The 11,375-nt window shown below is 41.6% G+C and overlaps 2 protein-coding genes across 4 annotated transcripts; both read left to right on the forward strand.

The window, feature by feature from the left end:
• The first annotated feature begins 5,385 nt into the window (after positions 1-5,385).
• Positions 5,386-6,824, forward strand: LOC111608167 (lymphocyte antigen 6 complex locus protein G6c-like). Of its 2 annotated transcripts, none has more exons than XM_023331385.1 (3): positions 5,386-5,907; positions 6,381-6,515; positions 6,589-6,824. In XM_023331385.1, the coding sequence occupies exons 1-3, from the start codon at positions 5,862-5,864 to the stop codon at positions 6,792-6,794; spliced, it is 387 nt and encodes a 128-aa protein (XP_023187153.1). In that variant the 5' UTR covers positions 5,386-5,861; the 3' UTR covers positions 6,795-6,824. The 2 variants fall into 2 exon arrangements, with proteins under 2 accessions (XP_023187153.1, XP_023187154.1); XM_023331386.1 differs by having other exon boundaries at positions 6,396-6,515.
• Positions 6,825-7,950: 1,126 nt separating this feature from the next.
• Positions 7,951-11,349, forward strand: LOC102229552 (zona pellucida sperm-binding protein 3-like). Of its 2 annotated transcripts, XM_023331334.1 has the most exons (8): positions 7,951-8,480; positions 9,225-9,340; positions 9,427-9,530; positions 9,940-10,114; positions 10,190-10,295; positions 10,391-10,476; positions 10,559-10,632; positions 11,243-11,349. In XM_023331334.1, the coding sequence occupies exons 1-8, from the start codon at positions 8,064-8,066 to the stop codon at positions 11,317-11,319; spliced, it is 1,155 nt and encodes a 384-aa protein (XP_023187102.1). In that variant the 5' UTR covers positions 7,951-8,063; the 3' UTR covers positions 11,320-11,349. The 2 variants fall into 2 exon arrangements, with proteins under 2 accessions (XP_023187102.1, XP_023187103.1); XM_023331335.1 differs by lacking the exon at positions 11,243-11,349 and having other exon boundaries at positions 10,190-10,290; positions 10,559-10,623.
• The last annotated feature ends 26 nt before the right edge of the window (positions 11,350-11,375 follow it).

An 11,375-nucleotide genomic window follows, 5' to 3' on the forward strand; every position in this document is an offset into this window, starting at 1 on the left:
GATGGTGATATAGACTGGGTTTCCACTTCCAACCAGAGCTATAGACAGAAGTCAGTTTCTCCCAGTGCTTTATCAGCCTGACAGGCCACCAGGCTTTATTTTGCCCCCACCAGGCTTTATTTTGCCCCCACCAGGCTATGGGTTGTTATTTTAAATGGGGATTTTTCTATGCCAGTGACAGTAAAGACAGATTAAGCTAAAGGTTTATAGTTGAGGCTTTGAACTGACTGTGAACCAATTGTACCGTCCCATCAGTTGCCCGTTGGCTTCACATGCTAAGGTGGAATAATTTGTCAGGTTGTAAATATTTATTTTGAAGCAGGTCAAAGAGAATTCAGAGTAACGGTTGTTAATTAATGGAGATGCTGATTGTTGCTCTCATATCTTGTCTGTCAACAGTTGTCCTTAATAAAGTAACCTGCAAACAACAGATTAATTACTTGAGCATGTTGGTAGCCATATTATGAAATATTGAAGCTGTGTAATAGTGGTGTAACATTAGTGTATATTAATCATATCCTATCATTTCAGTGACTTGTGCAGTTTGGTGGACACATTGTGGCTGTGCTGCATTTGATAAAGTGTCATGTAGATTTCTGTGTTTAATTCAATTTCAATAAAAACCAGTTTCCCCTGTCTGATACTGTTTCATTCTTACAAACACCTCTGTATTTAAAATGGTTTTTAAAAGGTAGGATATTCTCATTAGAGGATTAGTGCAAACATCTGCAATAGCTTCATTTTAAACGGATAGGATATTTTGATGGAAGTGATATTTTTGTGTCTATAAATTGTTCCAATGCTATGCTAAGCATCAGGCACATGCAGAGGGGGGGCAGAGGGGGCTTGAGCCCCTGCCCTTTTTATCCTTGATGCCCCTAGTGCCCTTTTTGAGTTTTTTTTTTCAATTTTGTATTTATTTTTAATTTAATCTGTATGTCAGAAGGCCTGTTTGAGCCCCTCAGCAATAATATTCAGCTAAATATAATAATGTAGTAAAATAAACTAGTCTGGCTGCCCTCAGGCTGATAATGACTCTCAGAGCCTCCATGTTGTTCAGACTCCATGGTGAGGAGGAGGAGGATCTGTTCCTCTATCTATCTAATTATGGGCAAGAATATTTTTATTAACTGGTTTGTGAATAAAAACGTAGGTCTGATGTTGATGTTAGAAAAACTGTTTCTATTTATATTTTTATAATCGTCCTGCAATAGCAGGACAAAACCCGCCTCACCACTAAACTCAGAAATGCTGCAGAGAAACTTCTGACTTTAACTTCATCATTCTGCTAAAAGCCCGGTTCGCTACAGGCAGTCTGGGTCGGAACCACCGACAGATAGAAAGAATATCTGTCTTTATATCAGACATCCTGATATAAGATACGGTACCGACTGTCACTGCGAATTAGGGCTGAAACGATTCATCGAGTAACTCGATTACAAAAAATCCTCGAGGAAATTTATCTGCCTCGAAGCTTCGCTAAATTTATTGTATAGTAATAAGCAATGCTGTTAAATACGCAGCACACTGGTCTAGCCGCAGGGTTTTTGTGTTGCACAACGCTACCACTTCCGTTAGCGCCTGGAGCACATGTGCTAAGTTTGTAGCTATGGAGGGAACCGGAGAATGCTCAGAAGGAGAACCCCGAAAGCGACAAAAAATGTCAAAAGTTTGGGAACATTTTAGGCTAAACAGAAAGGACAACACAGCGCAATGCATCCACTGCAAAGCAGAATTGGCGCACCACAACAGCACGACATCAATGTTGCAGCATCTGAAGAGAAAACACCCGCTACATGCATCCAACTCGTACACGGTTGCCAACAGGTAACGTTTATGTTCTCTTTGCTAACTACGTTGTGTGATAATCTGCCATGTTATAGATGTAAATTGAGGCACATTATTTTGCTAACGTTACATCTAAACAGCGGTTACTTAACCGGGTGTAGTGTAAATTGTATGTGAGGGTGGAACTGAGAGAAATTATGCAGGACTTAATGTAAGTTTGTTAATAAAAATACGCAGCAACAGATTACAGGCATAAGCTGAAAAGCATTTATTTATTGGTGTCTTTCCATCCTGAAAAGTTACAGTCTTTTCTTCTCGCTACTGTTATGTATGAATTAGAAATTTTTGATTAATATTTTTGTAGTAATTCTAAATTTGTTTATATCTAAGCAATCAAGAATAAATAATAGCATTGTTTTAATAAAAATAGCAACATTTTTGCATTTTATCATGACTAGTTAAGGCTGCAGAACTCTGTACAAACTCAAACCTTTACATTTTGAGTAAGTTTAATTTTTCCCTAACATATAGATTACATTCTGTTTTCCAATACATAAAAAACATTTCACTGCATTTAGATTTTTCTGTGATGGTTAAAAATAATGCTTTTAATTAAAGCATCCTCAGAATTGCGTTATCAATAAAATGTTAGAGTTAAATGAGTTGTTTACTTAGTTCTTTTACGTGTATGTGTATTACTCACTGAAGATAAATACATAAACTAAAAGCTGGAGTATAGACATTTTTATAAGCATATTTGTGAGCCTGCCACTTTATTATTTGAATATAATTTAATATCTTAGTATAACTTTTCTTCAGGTTAAAGCAAACTACTGTTACAAGTAAACTTTCTAAACTACAAACATTTAACTGTTAGGGATGCTCAAAAAGGAGATATTGGACTGATCTGGACTAACTGGTGTTATTGCAGATTTGCCAATAGTTTATTTTATAAATTTTTTTTATCCGATTACTCGATTAATCGTAAGAATAATCGATAGATTACTCGATTACTAAAATATTCGTTTACAACAGCCCTACTGCGAATCGCAATGCAGCTCAAAGCCCCGGTACCACCTGGTACCACCCGGTACCACCTGGTACCACCTGGTCTCTGTTCGCTCTGCTTCACCTTCATGTTTCTACCAGGCGGGTTAAAGCCGCTGCTGATCTGGGCTGGAGGTTCTGGGCTGTAAACAGAAGTTACTGCAGAACCTCAAGTGTTAAAGGAAGATTCGGCCCAATTAGAGTCACAAAATAAACATCAGAGAAAATATTGTAGCAATAATTAGAACCGCAGCAAAAAGCCAAACATGCCGCAATGAAATGAACCAAAATGTCTCCAAAGCATCAGGGGACTGACAGGGGCCACCGGGGGATTCCAGGTGGATTCCAGGTAGATTCCAGAGATGCTCATCGCAGCAGCTGTTCCTTCAGGGCCGGCCCAAGGTAATATAGGTAATATGGGGCCTTAGACAGAACCCTCTACCCCCTGTGATGCTTACCGTCAGCATCACTAACATGTTTAAATGTCGATAAGGTGAATCTGTGAGGGAGACCAGGTTTATTGGCAGAGTTTAAAATCAATCACTGATTATTGGTTATTGGCTGTCATGTATTTGTGAACAAACCCAACTCAAACACAAAGAAGACACCATATTGTAGCCATGGTAACACAACAATCAAAAGATGATTCTTTAAACTTTTACAAAGTAATCGTCCTAATTAAATCCTAAATGTAAATTTTTTCTCAGCTGATGCATTAAACAAAATTTAACAACATTGTTATTCTCTATAAATGATGCTACAGGTTTTGATCTATGGTCTGTGTTACAATTAAACCATTTCTAGGGGTCCCTGAATGGCCCCTACCAGCAGAGCCCAGTCTTATAATTCTAGATCTAGAGGTTTAACATCAAACTATTATATAGTTTTAACCCCTTTGAGTTTCTGATCTATAAATCAGTCTGCAGCCAGGTTGTTCTAGAGGTTAAATAGATATTATTAGGGCTTCATTAGTAAAATGGCAGCAATTTTGCTTATTTCATAACTTCATGACCTTTGACCTTCTCTCCTGTGGTCTGTTTAAGTCTCAGATTAACTCAGACCTCCAGGACTGTCAGCAGCAGAAAGAGAAACTTTATACCTATCAAGGAAAATAGAGACTAGATTTGCTTTGCATTTCCCCACATGATGACAATGATACAGTAGGATCCAATTAGAGTCTTGATTATTATGGGTTGTTGACCTTTGGAGGAGCCCCCGCCCCTCCAAAGGTCTCTGCACGGCCCTGCTAAGCATAACTCCTGAGCTTCCACCTCAGTCTCGTCACACAAATAATATTATCCAATAATAATATTTAACATTAACATAGCTTGCTGTAGTTTTCAGTTAGTAAACATGACGGTAGAAGTTTCAGACTGGTAGCACCGACGGATAGACGGCTATCTATCTGTGCTGCGATAGGAAAATCTGATGAGGTAGCACAGATGGTCAGAACACCGGTTCTACTCTAACAGGACGGCTCAGCAGAACCCTGAGACCGGACGGCTGTGGACAGAGCCGCGTCTCCGTCTGCAGGTCCAGAATCCGAACCACAGGAGGGACAGACAGACAGACAGACTGCAGGGCGGAAGGGTCAGGTCAGAATTAGTAAAAACATAAAGCGGCATTAAAGGTTTTATATTTCCAAACCATGAGGAGGTTTAATAATAACCCAGAAAATATTCTGAAACAAAATCCAAATATTTCAGAATTCATTGGTGTAAAGTAAAACATGTTGGATGGAAATGAGAAAGTCAGAGGAGACGAGACGATTTCAGAATCATGATGTGAAAAAACAAACCTTAATATGAGGTCATTAAATCTTCTATGACAAATAATATACCTATAAATGTACACTGATACAAATAAATAAATAGATCCACAGAAAACACTGCAGAACCACAAGGTTCTGACAAAACATGCAGTTTGGAGGATCAGATCAGAACAGGTTGCTTCATTTCCTCCGATAATAAAGCTAATCATATTTATTTACTTATTAAACATTTATTTGTGTTATTTCTGATCCACAACATGAACCAACAGCAGAATCATTTTGCAGTCAGCTCCAGTCATGAGACTGCAGGTCACTTGATTTCCTCCTCCACGACTCAACGTCCTTCATTAACAGAAGAGTCGTGATTTAATTAGGCCGCCATGTCTTTAAGGCTGCCTGCTAACGTAGATCTTTGTCACACAGAAAGTGACCGACAGAACCAGCTGATCTAAACTGGCTGCTTGTTTTAATGCTGAGCAGGAGAATATTTCCTCTGCAGCTGCACAGATCAACACAGGACACTAACGAAATCAGCAGCAGGTGGGGGTGGGGCTTCGGTGAGTGATCATCAGAACATCAGAAGGAACCAGATGAGTCCAACATTCAGAACCTGCAGCCGGGTGGACAAGCTGAGCTGGTCCAGCGCCTTCAGCATGCAGACAGCTGGCAGCCTGTAGGAACCAAACCGCAGGAACTGAACTGGACCGGACTGAACTACAGGAACCGGACTGAACTACAGGAACCGGACTGAACTACAGGAACTGGACTGAACTACAGGAACCGGACTGAACTACAGGAACCGGACTGAACTACAGGAACCGGACTGAACTACAGGAACCGAACTGAACTACAGGAACCGGACTGAACTACAGGAACCGAACTGAACTACAGGAACCGGACTGAACTACAGGAACCGGACTGAACTACAGGAACCGAACTGAACTACAGGAACCGGACTGAACTACAGGAACTGGACTGAACTACAGGAACCGGACTGAACTACAGGAACCGAACTGAACTACAGGAACCGGACTGGACCACAGGAACCGGACTGAACTACAGGAACCGAACTGAACTACAGGAACCGAACTGGACCACAGGAACCGGACTGGACCACAGGAACCAGACTGAACTACAGGAACCGAACTGAACTACAGGAACCAGACTGAACTACAGGAACCGAACTGACTACAGAACCGGACTGATCCGAACTGCAGGGAAGGTTTTCATCCCCCCTCCGCTACAGAAACCATCCATGATGCCCCACCTTCTGCTTCTCCTGTGCTTCCCTCCAGCTGTGGGTGAGAAAACCAATAACTGGATCTGTTTGTGTGCAGGATCATAGAAATCTGACAATATAACATAATTAGCACGATGGAGTCAGTTAGGATTAAAACAACTTGATTAAATCTCTGATTTTTAATCAGTCTGGTTGTTTCTCTTCAGTTTTCGTTCAGTCCATAAATACAAATGGGATCATTTAGATATAAAACATGCATTTCTTAATGTTTTATATCCCACAATAAACAGATGGTTTATTATTTACAGTGAGGTTATGCAGAGCGGTTCTGAGCAGTCAGCAGGATCTCAGTGTGGAGAATCAGGGAGAAATTCTCAAAGGGAGCGAAGCAGGAAATAAGATGCTTCAGCTGCAAACTGGAAAATAATCAGATTATTGTTGCTTTATATGACACCATGTTATATTACATTATATTATATCATCATTAAAAGCATGAACAAAGCAGTCTGCTGTATTTCATGACGCTGACTGCAGCCTGCTGTCCTCCAGTCTCCCTGTTCTGCTACACCTGCGTGTTTCCGGCCGTCTCTCCTCTGGACTGCATCCGCTTCCCGCTGAAGTGTCCGCCGGGGCAGCTGTGCCTGTCCAGCCAGGCCGCGGGGCAGAAAGGTGAGCTCCCCTCGGGTCGCTGGGTGGGTGAAAGCGAATCGAACCCGATTTAATGGACCTGGTGGTTCTGCAGGTGACCTGCGGGTGGTTCTGTACGAGAAGAGCTGCGTCCTGCCTGCGCTGTGCGGGGTCACCGGGGAGAAGTACGCTCTGGGTCTCAACTTCACCTTCATCAACGAATGCTGCAACACACACCTGTGCAACGCGGCCGGCCCCCCCGCCGGGCCCCCGCTCTGGACGGCCCTGCTGCCCCTGCTGGCTCTGGGCTCCGCTCGGTGAACAGAACATGAACGCATCATGGAAACTAACAGGGAGTGAATCCTTCTGATTCCAGATACATGTTTCAGAGTTTTAAAGTGAAACTAAAACTAATCTCTGAATTAAAAGCAGAAACTTCAGAAATGATTCCAACCAACTGAACTTTTCCTGTTTTGGTATTTTATTCAGATTTATGAGCAATACAAAGTCAAGCAGGATGTCTGAACCGGAGGGAAACAGAAATTCTCCTTGGAGCCGAAATATTAAAACTCATCTGATGAAAGAACATCTTGTGCCTGAAATGTGATTATATGATAAATGATTTAGAGTCTGAGGCTGGATGAATGCTGGATGTTACCATGATGTTTAAATGTCCCAGAAAAAAAGGTTTGGATCCAACATTCAAACAATTATATGAGTTACTTTTTGTATTTTGAGTTTTGGATCAAATTCAACATGAAATAATCTCAGTAAAACCCATAAATAACAGTAAATCAAAGAGAATTTGCACATTTTAGTTGGACTTTGATAAATTCAAGCGGAGTTCAGCACCAAACTGGACTTTTTACTTAAAGTGTAACTAATAAAGCTGGACCTTTAGAACCAACAGGAACATTAAACTGCAGTAGCAACACTGCAACCCCAGAGGGCAGCACTGACACGGTTTTAGGAAAAATATCACAGAAATAGTCTGAAAAGTCTCAAAAACCTTTTATGTTGCACAAACAGACAAATAAAATACAAAGAAAAAAAACCTGCAGAAAAATATCGGACTGATTCTGTCAACAATATTTAGGTTTTTATTGCATTTTTTGGTCAAGGCTGATTTTTCTCTGCTTTGTTTATAGATTAAGAAAAAAATAGTTGAAACTGTAATTTTGACCAAACTTCAAAAACAGTTAAAAACACACTCCACGAATATTAAAATGCATAAATAAATATATTTACTTAATAAAATGTGTATTGTTTTAAGTTCATATATTAAATAAATATAAACAGTGTTATTATGCAGTGAAGGAGTTTATTATTAAAATACTTTTACATAACAGATTTAACTGCTGACCTCGGAAGAACATGGAGAAGAAATTTGTCTTAAATTTTCTTCTGAATCTACATTTAAAGATAATCTCTAGTTTGGTTTGGATTGCCGGTTTGCTGCATTACCTCCCGCTGCCAGTGAGTGGCGCCACCTCCGGTCCTTTCCTCCAGCAGGTGTTCCTAATTGGACTGAGATCATGAGGCAGCAGAGCTGCAGCCTCAGTTAAATGCCTGAACGGTGTTCTCCTCATCATGGTTCTGCTGCTCCTGCTGCTCTGCGCCCGTCAGACGGTCCAGAGCCCGAACCGAACCGCCCTGCTGCAGCACACCTACCTCAGCCTGCCCATGTACCTGGACTGGGCCCTGCCGTTGATCCGGAAGGACTTCTTCTCCCCGGCCAGAGGCAGCGGGCAGGGCGGCTTGCCGCGGCCGGTCCGGGAGCTGCTGCTGCCGGTGTGGCCCCGCGCCGGCGGCCCGCCCAGCGTGTCGGGGGCCGCCGTGAGGACTTCCTGTGAGCGCAACCGGATGCAGCTGCAGGTGGAGCGGAGCGTCCTGGGCTCCGGGGAACCGGGCTCTCACCTGAAGCTGGGGACCTGCGGGGTCAGCAGGTCCACTGAGGATCACCTCTACTTCGAATATGATCTGCGCATGTGCGGAACCAAGCGTACCGTGAGTCTGAAACGCAACAGGGATGCTTTAAAAACCAACCAGGGCGAGATTTAAATCTAATAGAATCAGGGATGCCGTTCCCAGTTTGACCAGTTTTGTTTTGAGGTCTGAACTGTTAATCCCAGTTTGACCAGTTTTGTTTTAAGGTCTGAACTGTTAATCCCAGTTTGACCAGTTTTGTTTTAAGGTCTGAACTGTTAATCCCAGTTTGACCAGTTTTGTTTTAAGGTCTGAACTGTTAATCCCAGTTTGACCAGCAGCTTTGAATCGAGATGAAAATGAAGGAATTACAAGATAAACACATAAAAACTTAACAGAAATATTATCTGTGTTTCAGTGAACTGAAGACTGATTCAAGCTGCTGGTTGAAGCTTGTAGACTGAGCAGATCAAGTAAAACCAGCTAATTTCTAATCTGATCGATTAATCTGTGGTTTTTATTGTTTCAACGTTTTTAAGCTTTTTCAAATGTTTGGACATTTAAACTCAAATGGTGCAAATATTCCTGTTCAGATCCAAATTTTTAAATGATCATTTCTGCACAGAAAATTAGTTTAGACTCTGGCCAGTCAAGTTAAAAACTCTTCAGAAGTAAAATGTATGGAGAAAACATTAATTTAATTTTGGTAATTACATCTATTGATGTTTTATTTTCATTTCCAGAGGAGGAAATCCAGTCGCTCAGCTTTAAATACAAAAGTTCAACACCAGCAGTTCAGATCAAACTTCTCTGCTTCACTTACAGATGATCAATAATCGGATGGTTTACTTCAACATGCTGCATTATGACCCTCTGAAGCCAAAAGGACCAATCAGACGAGCGGCGCCGTTCAGCGTGCCGGTGGCTTGTTCTTTTAACAGGTCGGATTAAAACGGGAAGAACTCGGCCGTTTATCACGGAGCTGAAATCATGTTGGGTTCTGTGTTTGTTTTCTTTAACTGTTTAGGTTTGTTTATTCGTATAAAGTTGGATACTCTCCTAAGGTGCAGGTGAAGAAGTTCCTGAAAAAATTGAAGAACGTGACTAAATTCGTTCTGACTCCAAGAAACGGTAACGAACTTTCTGACTCCAGTTTCCTTTGGGATGTTTTCAGCTGAAAGACAAACTTTGTTTTCTTCTGTCAAAGTTGCTCCTTTGTGTTTGAACTACAGACAGCTGAGATCAACACAGAGCTTTTAAGTTCCTGCTGGTGGTGCTAGGCTATTGGATCTCCATTCTACTGCTTTTCATCCGTCTCTCCCGACTTTCTCTTTCTAAATTGGAATAATTAACAGAACTCTTAATTTTATTCACTCACAGTTCATCTGTTGACTTCATCTGAACATATTTCACAACTTCAGACATGAGCTTACTAATTATATTCCAAATTAAATGTCAAAAATCATTAAATAAGCTCTTCATTTCCCCCTAAATGCTAAAACCATGGATTTCCTTGCGGTGCGTTTGGCCCGGCCTCCAGCCCAGTGGAAGGAGCTTTCCGGGTCGGATCACTTTCTCCTCGGTGAGCCCGTGTTCTTCGCCGCTGAGGCTCAGTCTTTGTCCAGAGATGAGCGACTCTACGTCCTGTCCTGCTACGTGACTCCAGAGGAGTCCCCCTCCTCCACGCCTCAGTTTCCAGTCATAACTAACTTTGGGTAAACCTCATCGGCGTTTATTTTTAGGTTTTAAATGACCCCATGCTGACAGGTTCTCCTCTCCTGACGGTGCAGATGTATGGCTGAGAGTAAGAACAGCCGCTCCAGATTCATCCCACACGAAAACGACGCCGTCAGGTTTTCTGTCGATTCCTTCGTCTTTAAGGGAGAGACGGGTCGGGTCAGCAGAAATATCGAAAACTTTGAGTTCATGTTAAATAAGCCGCTGCAGCTTTTAGAGGTGAAATAAAGATGCGTTTTTCTCCTGTGCTGCAGCTCTACATGCACTGCAGCATGTTGGTGAGCAGTTCAGAACCAACACCAACGGCAAAGTCCTGCAACTATGACACCAAAACCAGAAGGTTGGTGGATTATTTTCCACACAAATGAATAATAATTCATCTCATTTTGATGAATGGACTCGTGGTTCTGGTCGTTCTGCAGGTGGGTGGAGCTGTTTGGGTCCAACTCTGTGTGCGACTGCTGTGATTCCAGCTGCAGCTCAGATGAATCTGCAGGTTTGTGATCCAGTTTTTAATGATATTAAACAAACAGAACGTTTTAGTGAACATGATGAAAGATTTCCTCCAGCAGACGGTTTTCTCTGATCAGTCGCTTTGGTTCCGGTCCAACTCTGATTTCCAGCAGTGGTTCTGTTCTGAGGCTGTTGGTTAATATTTTAATGGTCTTGGGAGAAGGGAGGAGCACAGACAACATCACCAGTTTGAAGGAAGTTCTTCGGTTTGTTCAGATGAAATATGAAGTTTGTCCCTGAAAACCGAAGCATGAAACGGCAGTTTCCCCCGGAATGAAACGGCGTGCAGCCCGGTTCATGTTCGTTACCTCAAAACAGCTTTGTTCAGTTCAAGGTTCCCAAAAACATGAGCTCCACTAACAAACAGGTTTATGCTCAGTGCTGGTCATTGCTGATGTCTTTCTAACTTGGTGTTGGGTTGAGCTATTCTGGTTTATTCCTCACAAACAAAATGTTTTTGATTAATAAACTTCCTTTCTATGCAGATATTTTCTTTTTCCTGCTCCCTGTTTTAGCAACGCGGCTGTTTTGTGATCAATGAAACGTCTGACTGAAAGGTTAACTAAGAAGTTAAATGTATATTTTATATTCAGAGACTGAAGTCATCAGCAGAACGTCGTGGATCCTAAATGAAATGGAGGAGAAGGACGAGGACATCTTTGATTTTTGACTTAAATTATTATTGCATTTGCAAAACACAGCAAATAAAACATATTTGACATATTT

This window comes from Xiphophorus maculatus, chromosome 3 (assembly GCF_002775205.1).
Source record: "Xiphophorus maculatus strain JP 163 A chromosome 3, X_maculatus-5.0-male, whole genome shotgun sequence".
NCBI lineage: Eukaryota > Metazoa > Chordata > Actinopteri > Cyprinodontiformes > Poeciliidae > Xiphophorus > Xiphophorus maculatus.

Bases quoted from the DNA above. Each gene is read 5' to 3' on its own strand.
- LOC111608167 (XM_023331385.1), top strand. From the start codon at position 5,862: ATGATGCCCCACCTTCTGCTTCTCCTGTGCTTCCCTCCAGCTGTGG. The intron at 5,908-6,380 runs GTGAGAAAACCA...CGCTGACTGCAG, and splicing joins GTGCTTCCCTCCAGCTGTGG to CCTGCTGTCCTCCAGTCTCC. The intron at 6,516-6,588 runs GTGAGCTCCCCT...GTGGTTCTGCAG, and splicing joins CCAGGCCGCGGGGCAGAAAG to GTGACCTGCGGGTGGTTCTG.
- LOC102229552 (XM_023331334.1), top strand. From the start codon at position 8,064: ATGGTTCTGCTGCTCCTGCTGCTCTGCGCCCGTCAGACGGTCCAGAGC. The intron at 9,341-9,426 runs GTCGGATTAAAA...TTAACTGTTTAG, and splicing joins GTGGCTTGTTCTTTTAACAG to GTTTGTTTATTCGTATAAAG. The intron at 10,296-10,390 runs GTCAGCAGAAAT...CCTGTGCTGCAG, and splicing joins TTAAGGGAGAGACGGGTCGG to CTCTACATGCACTGCAGCAT.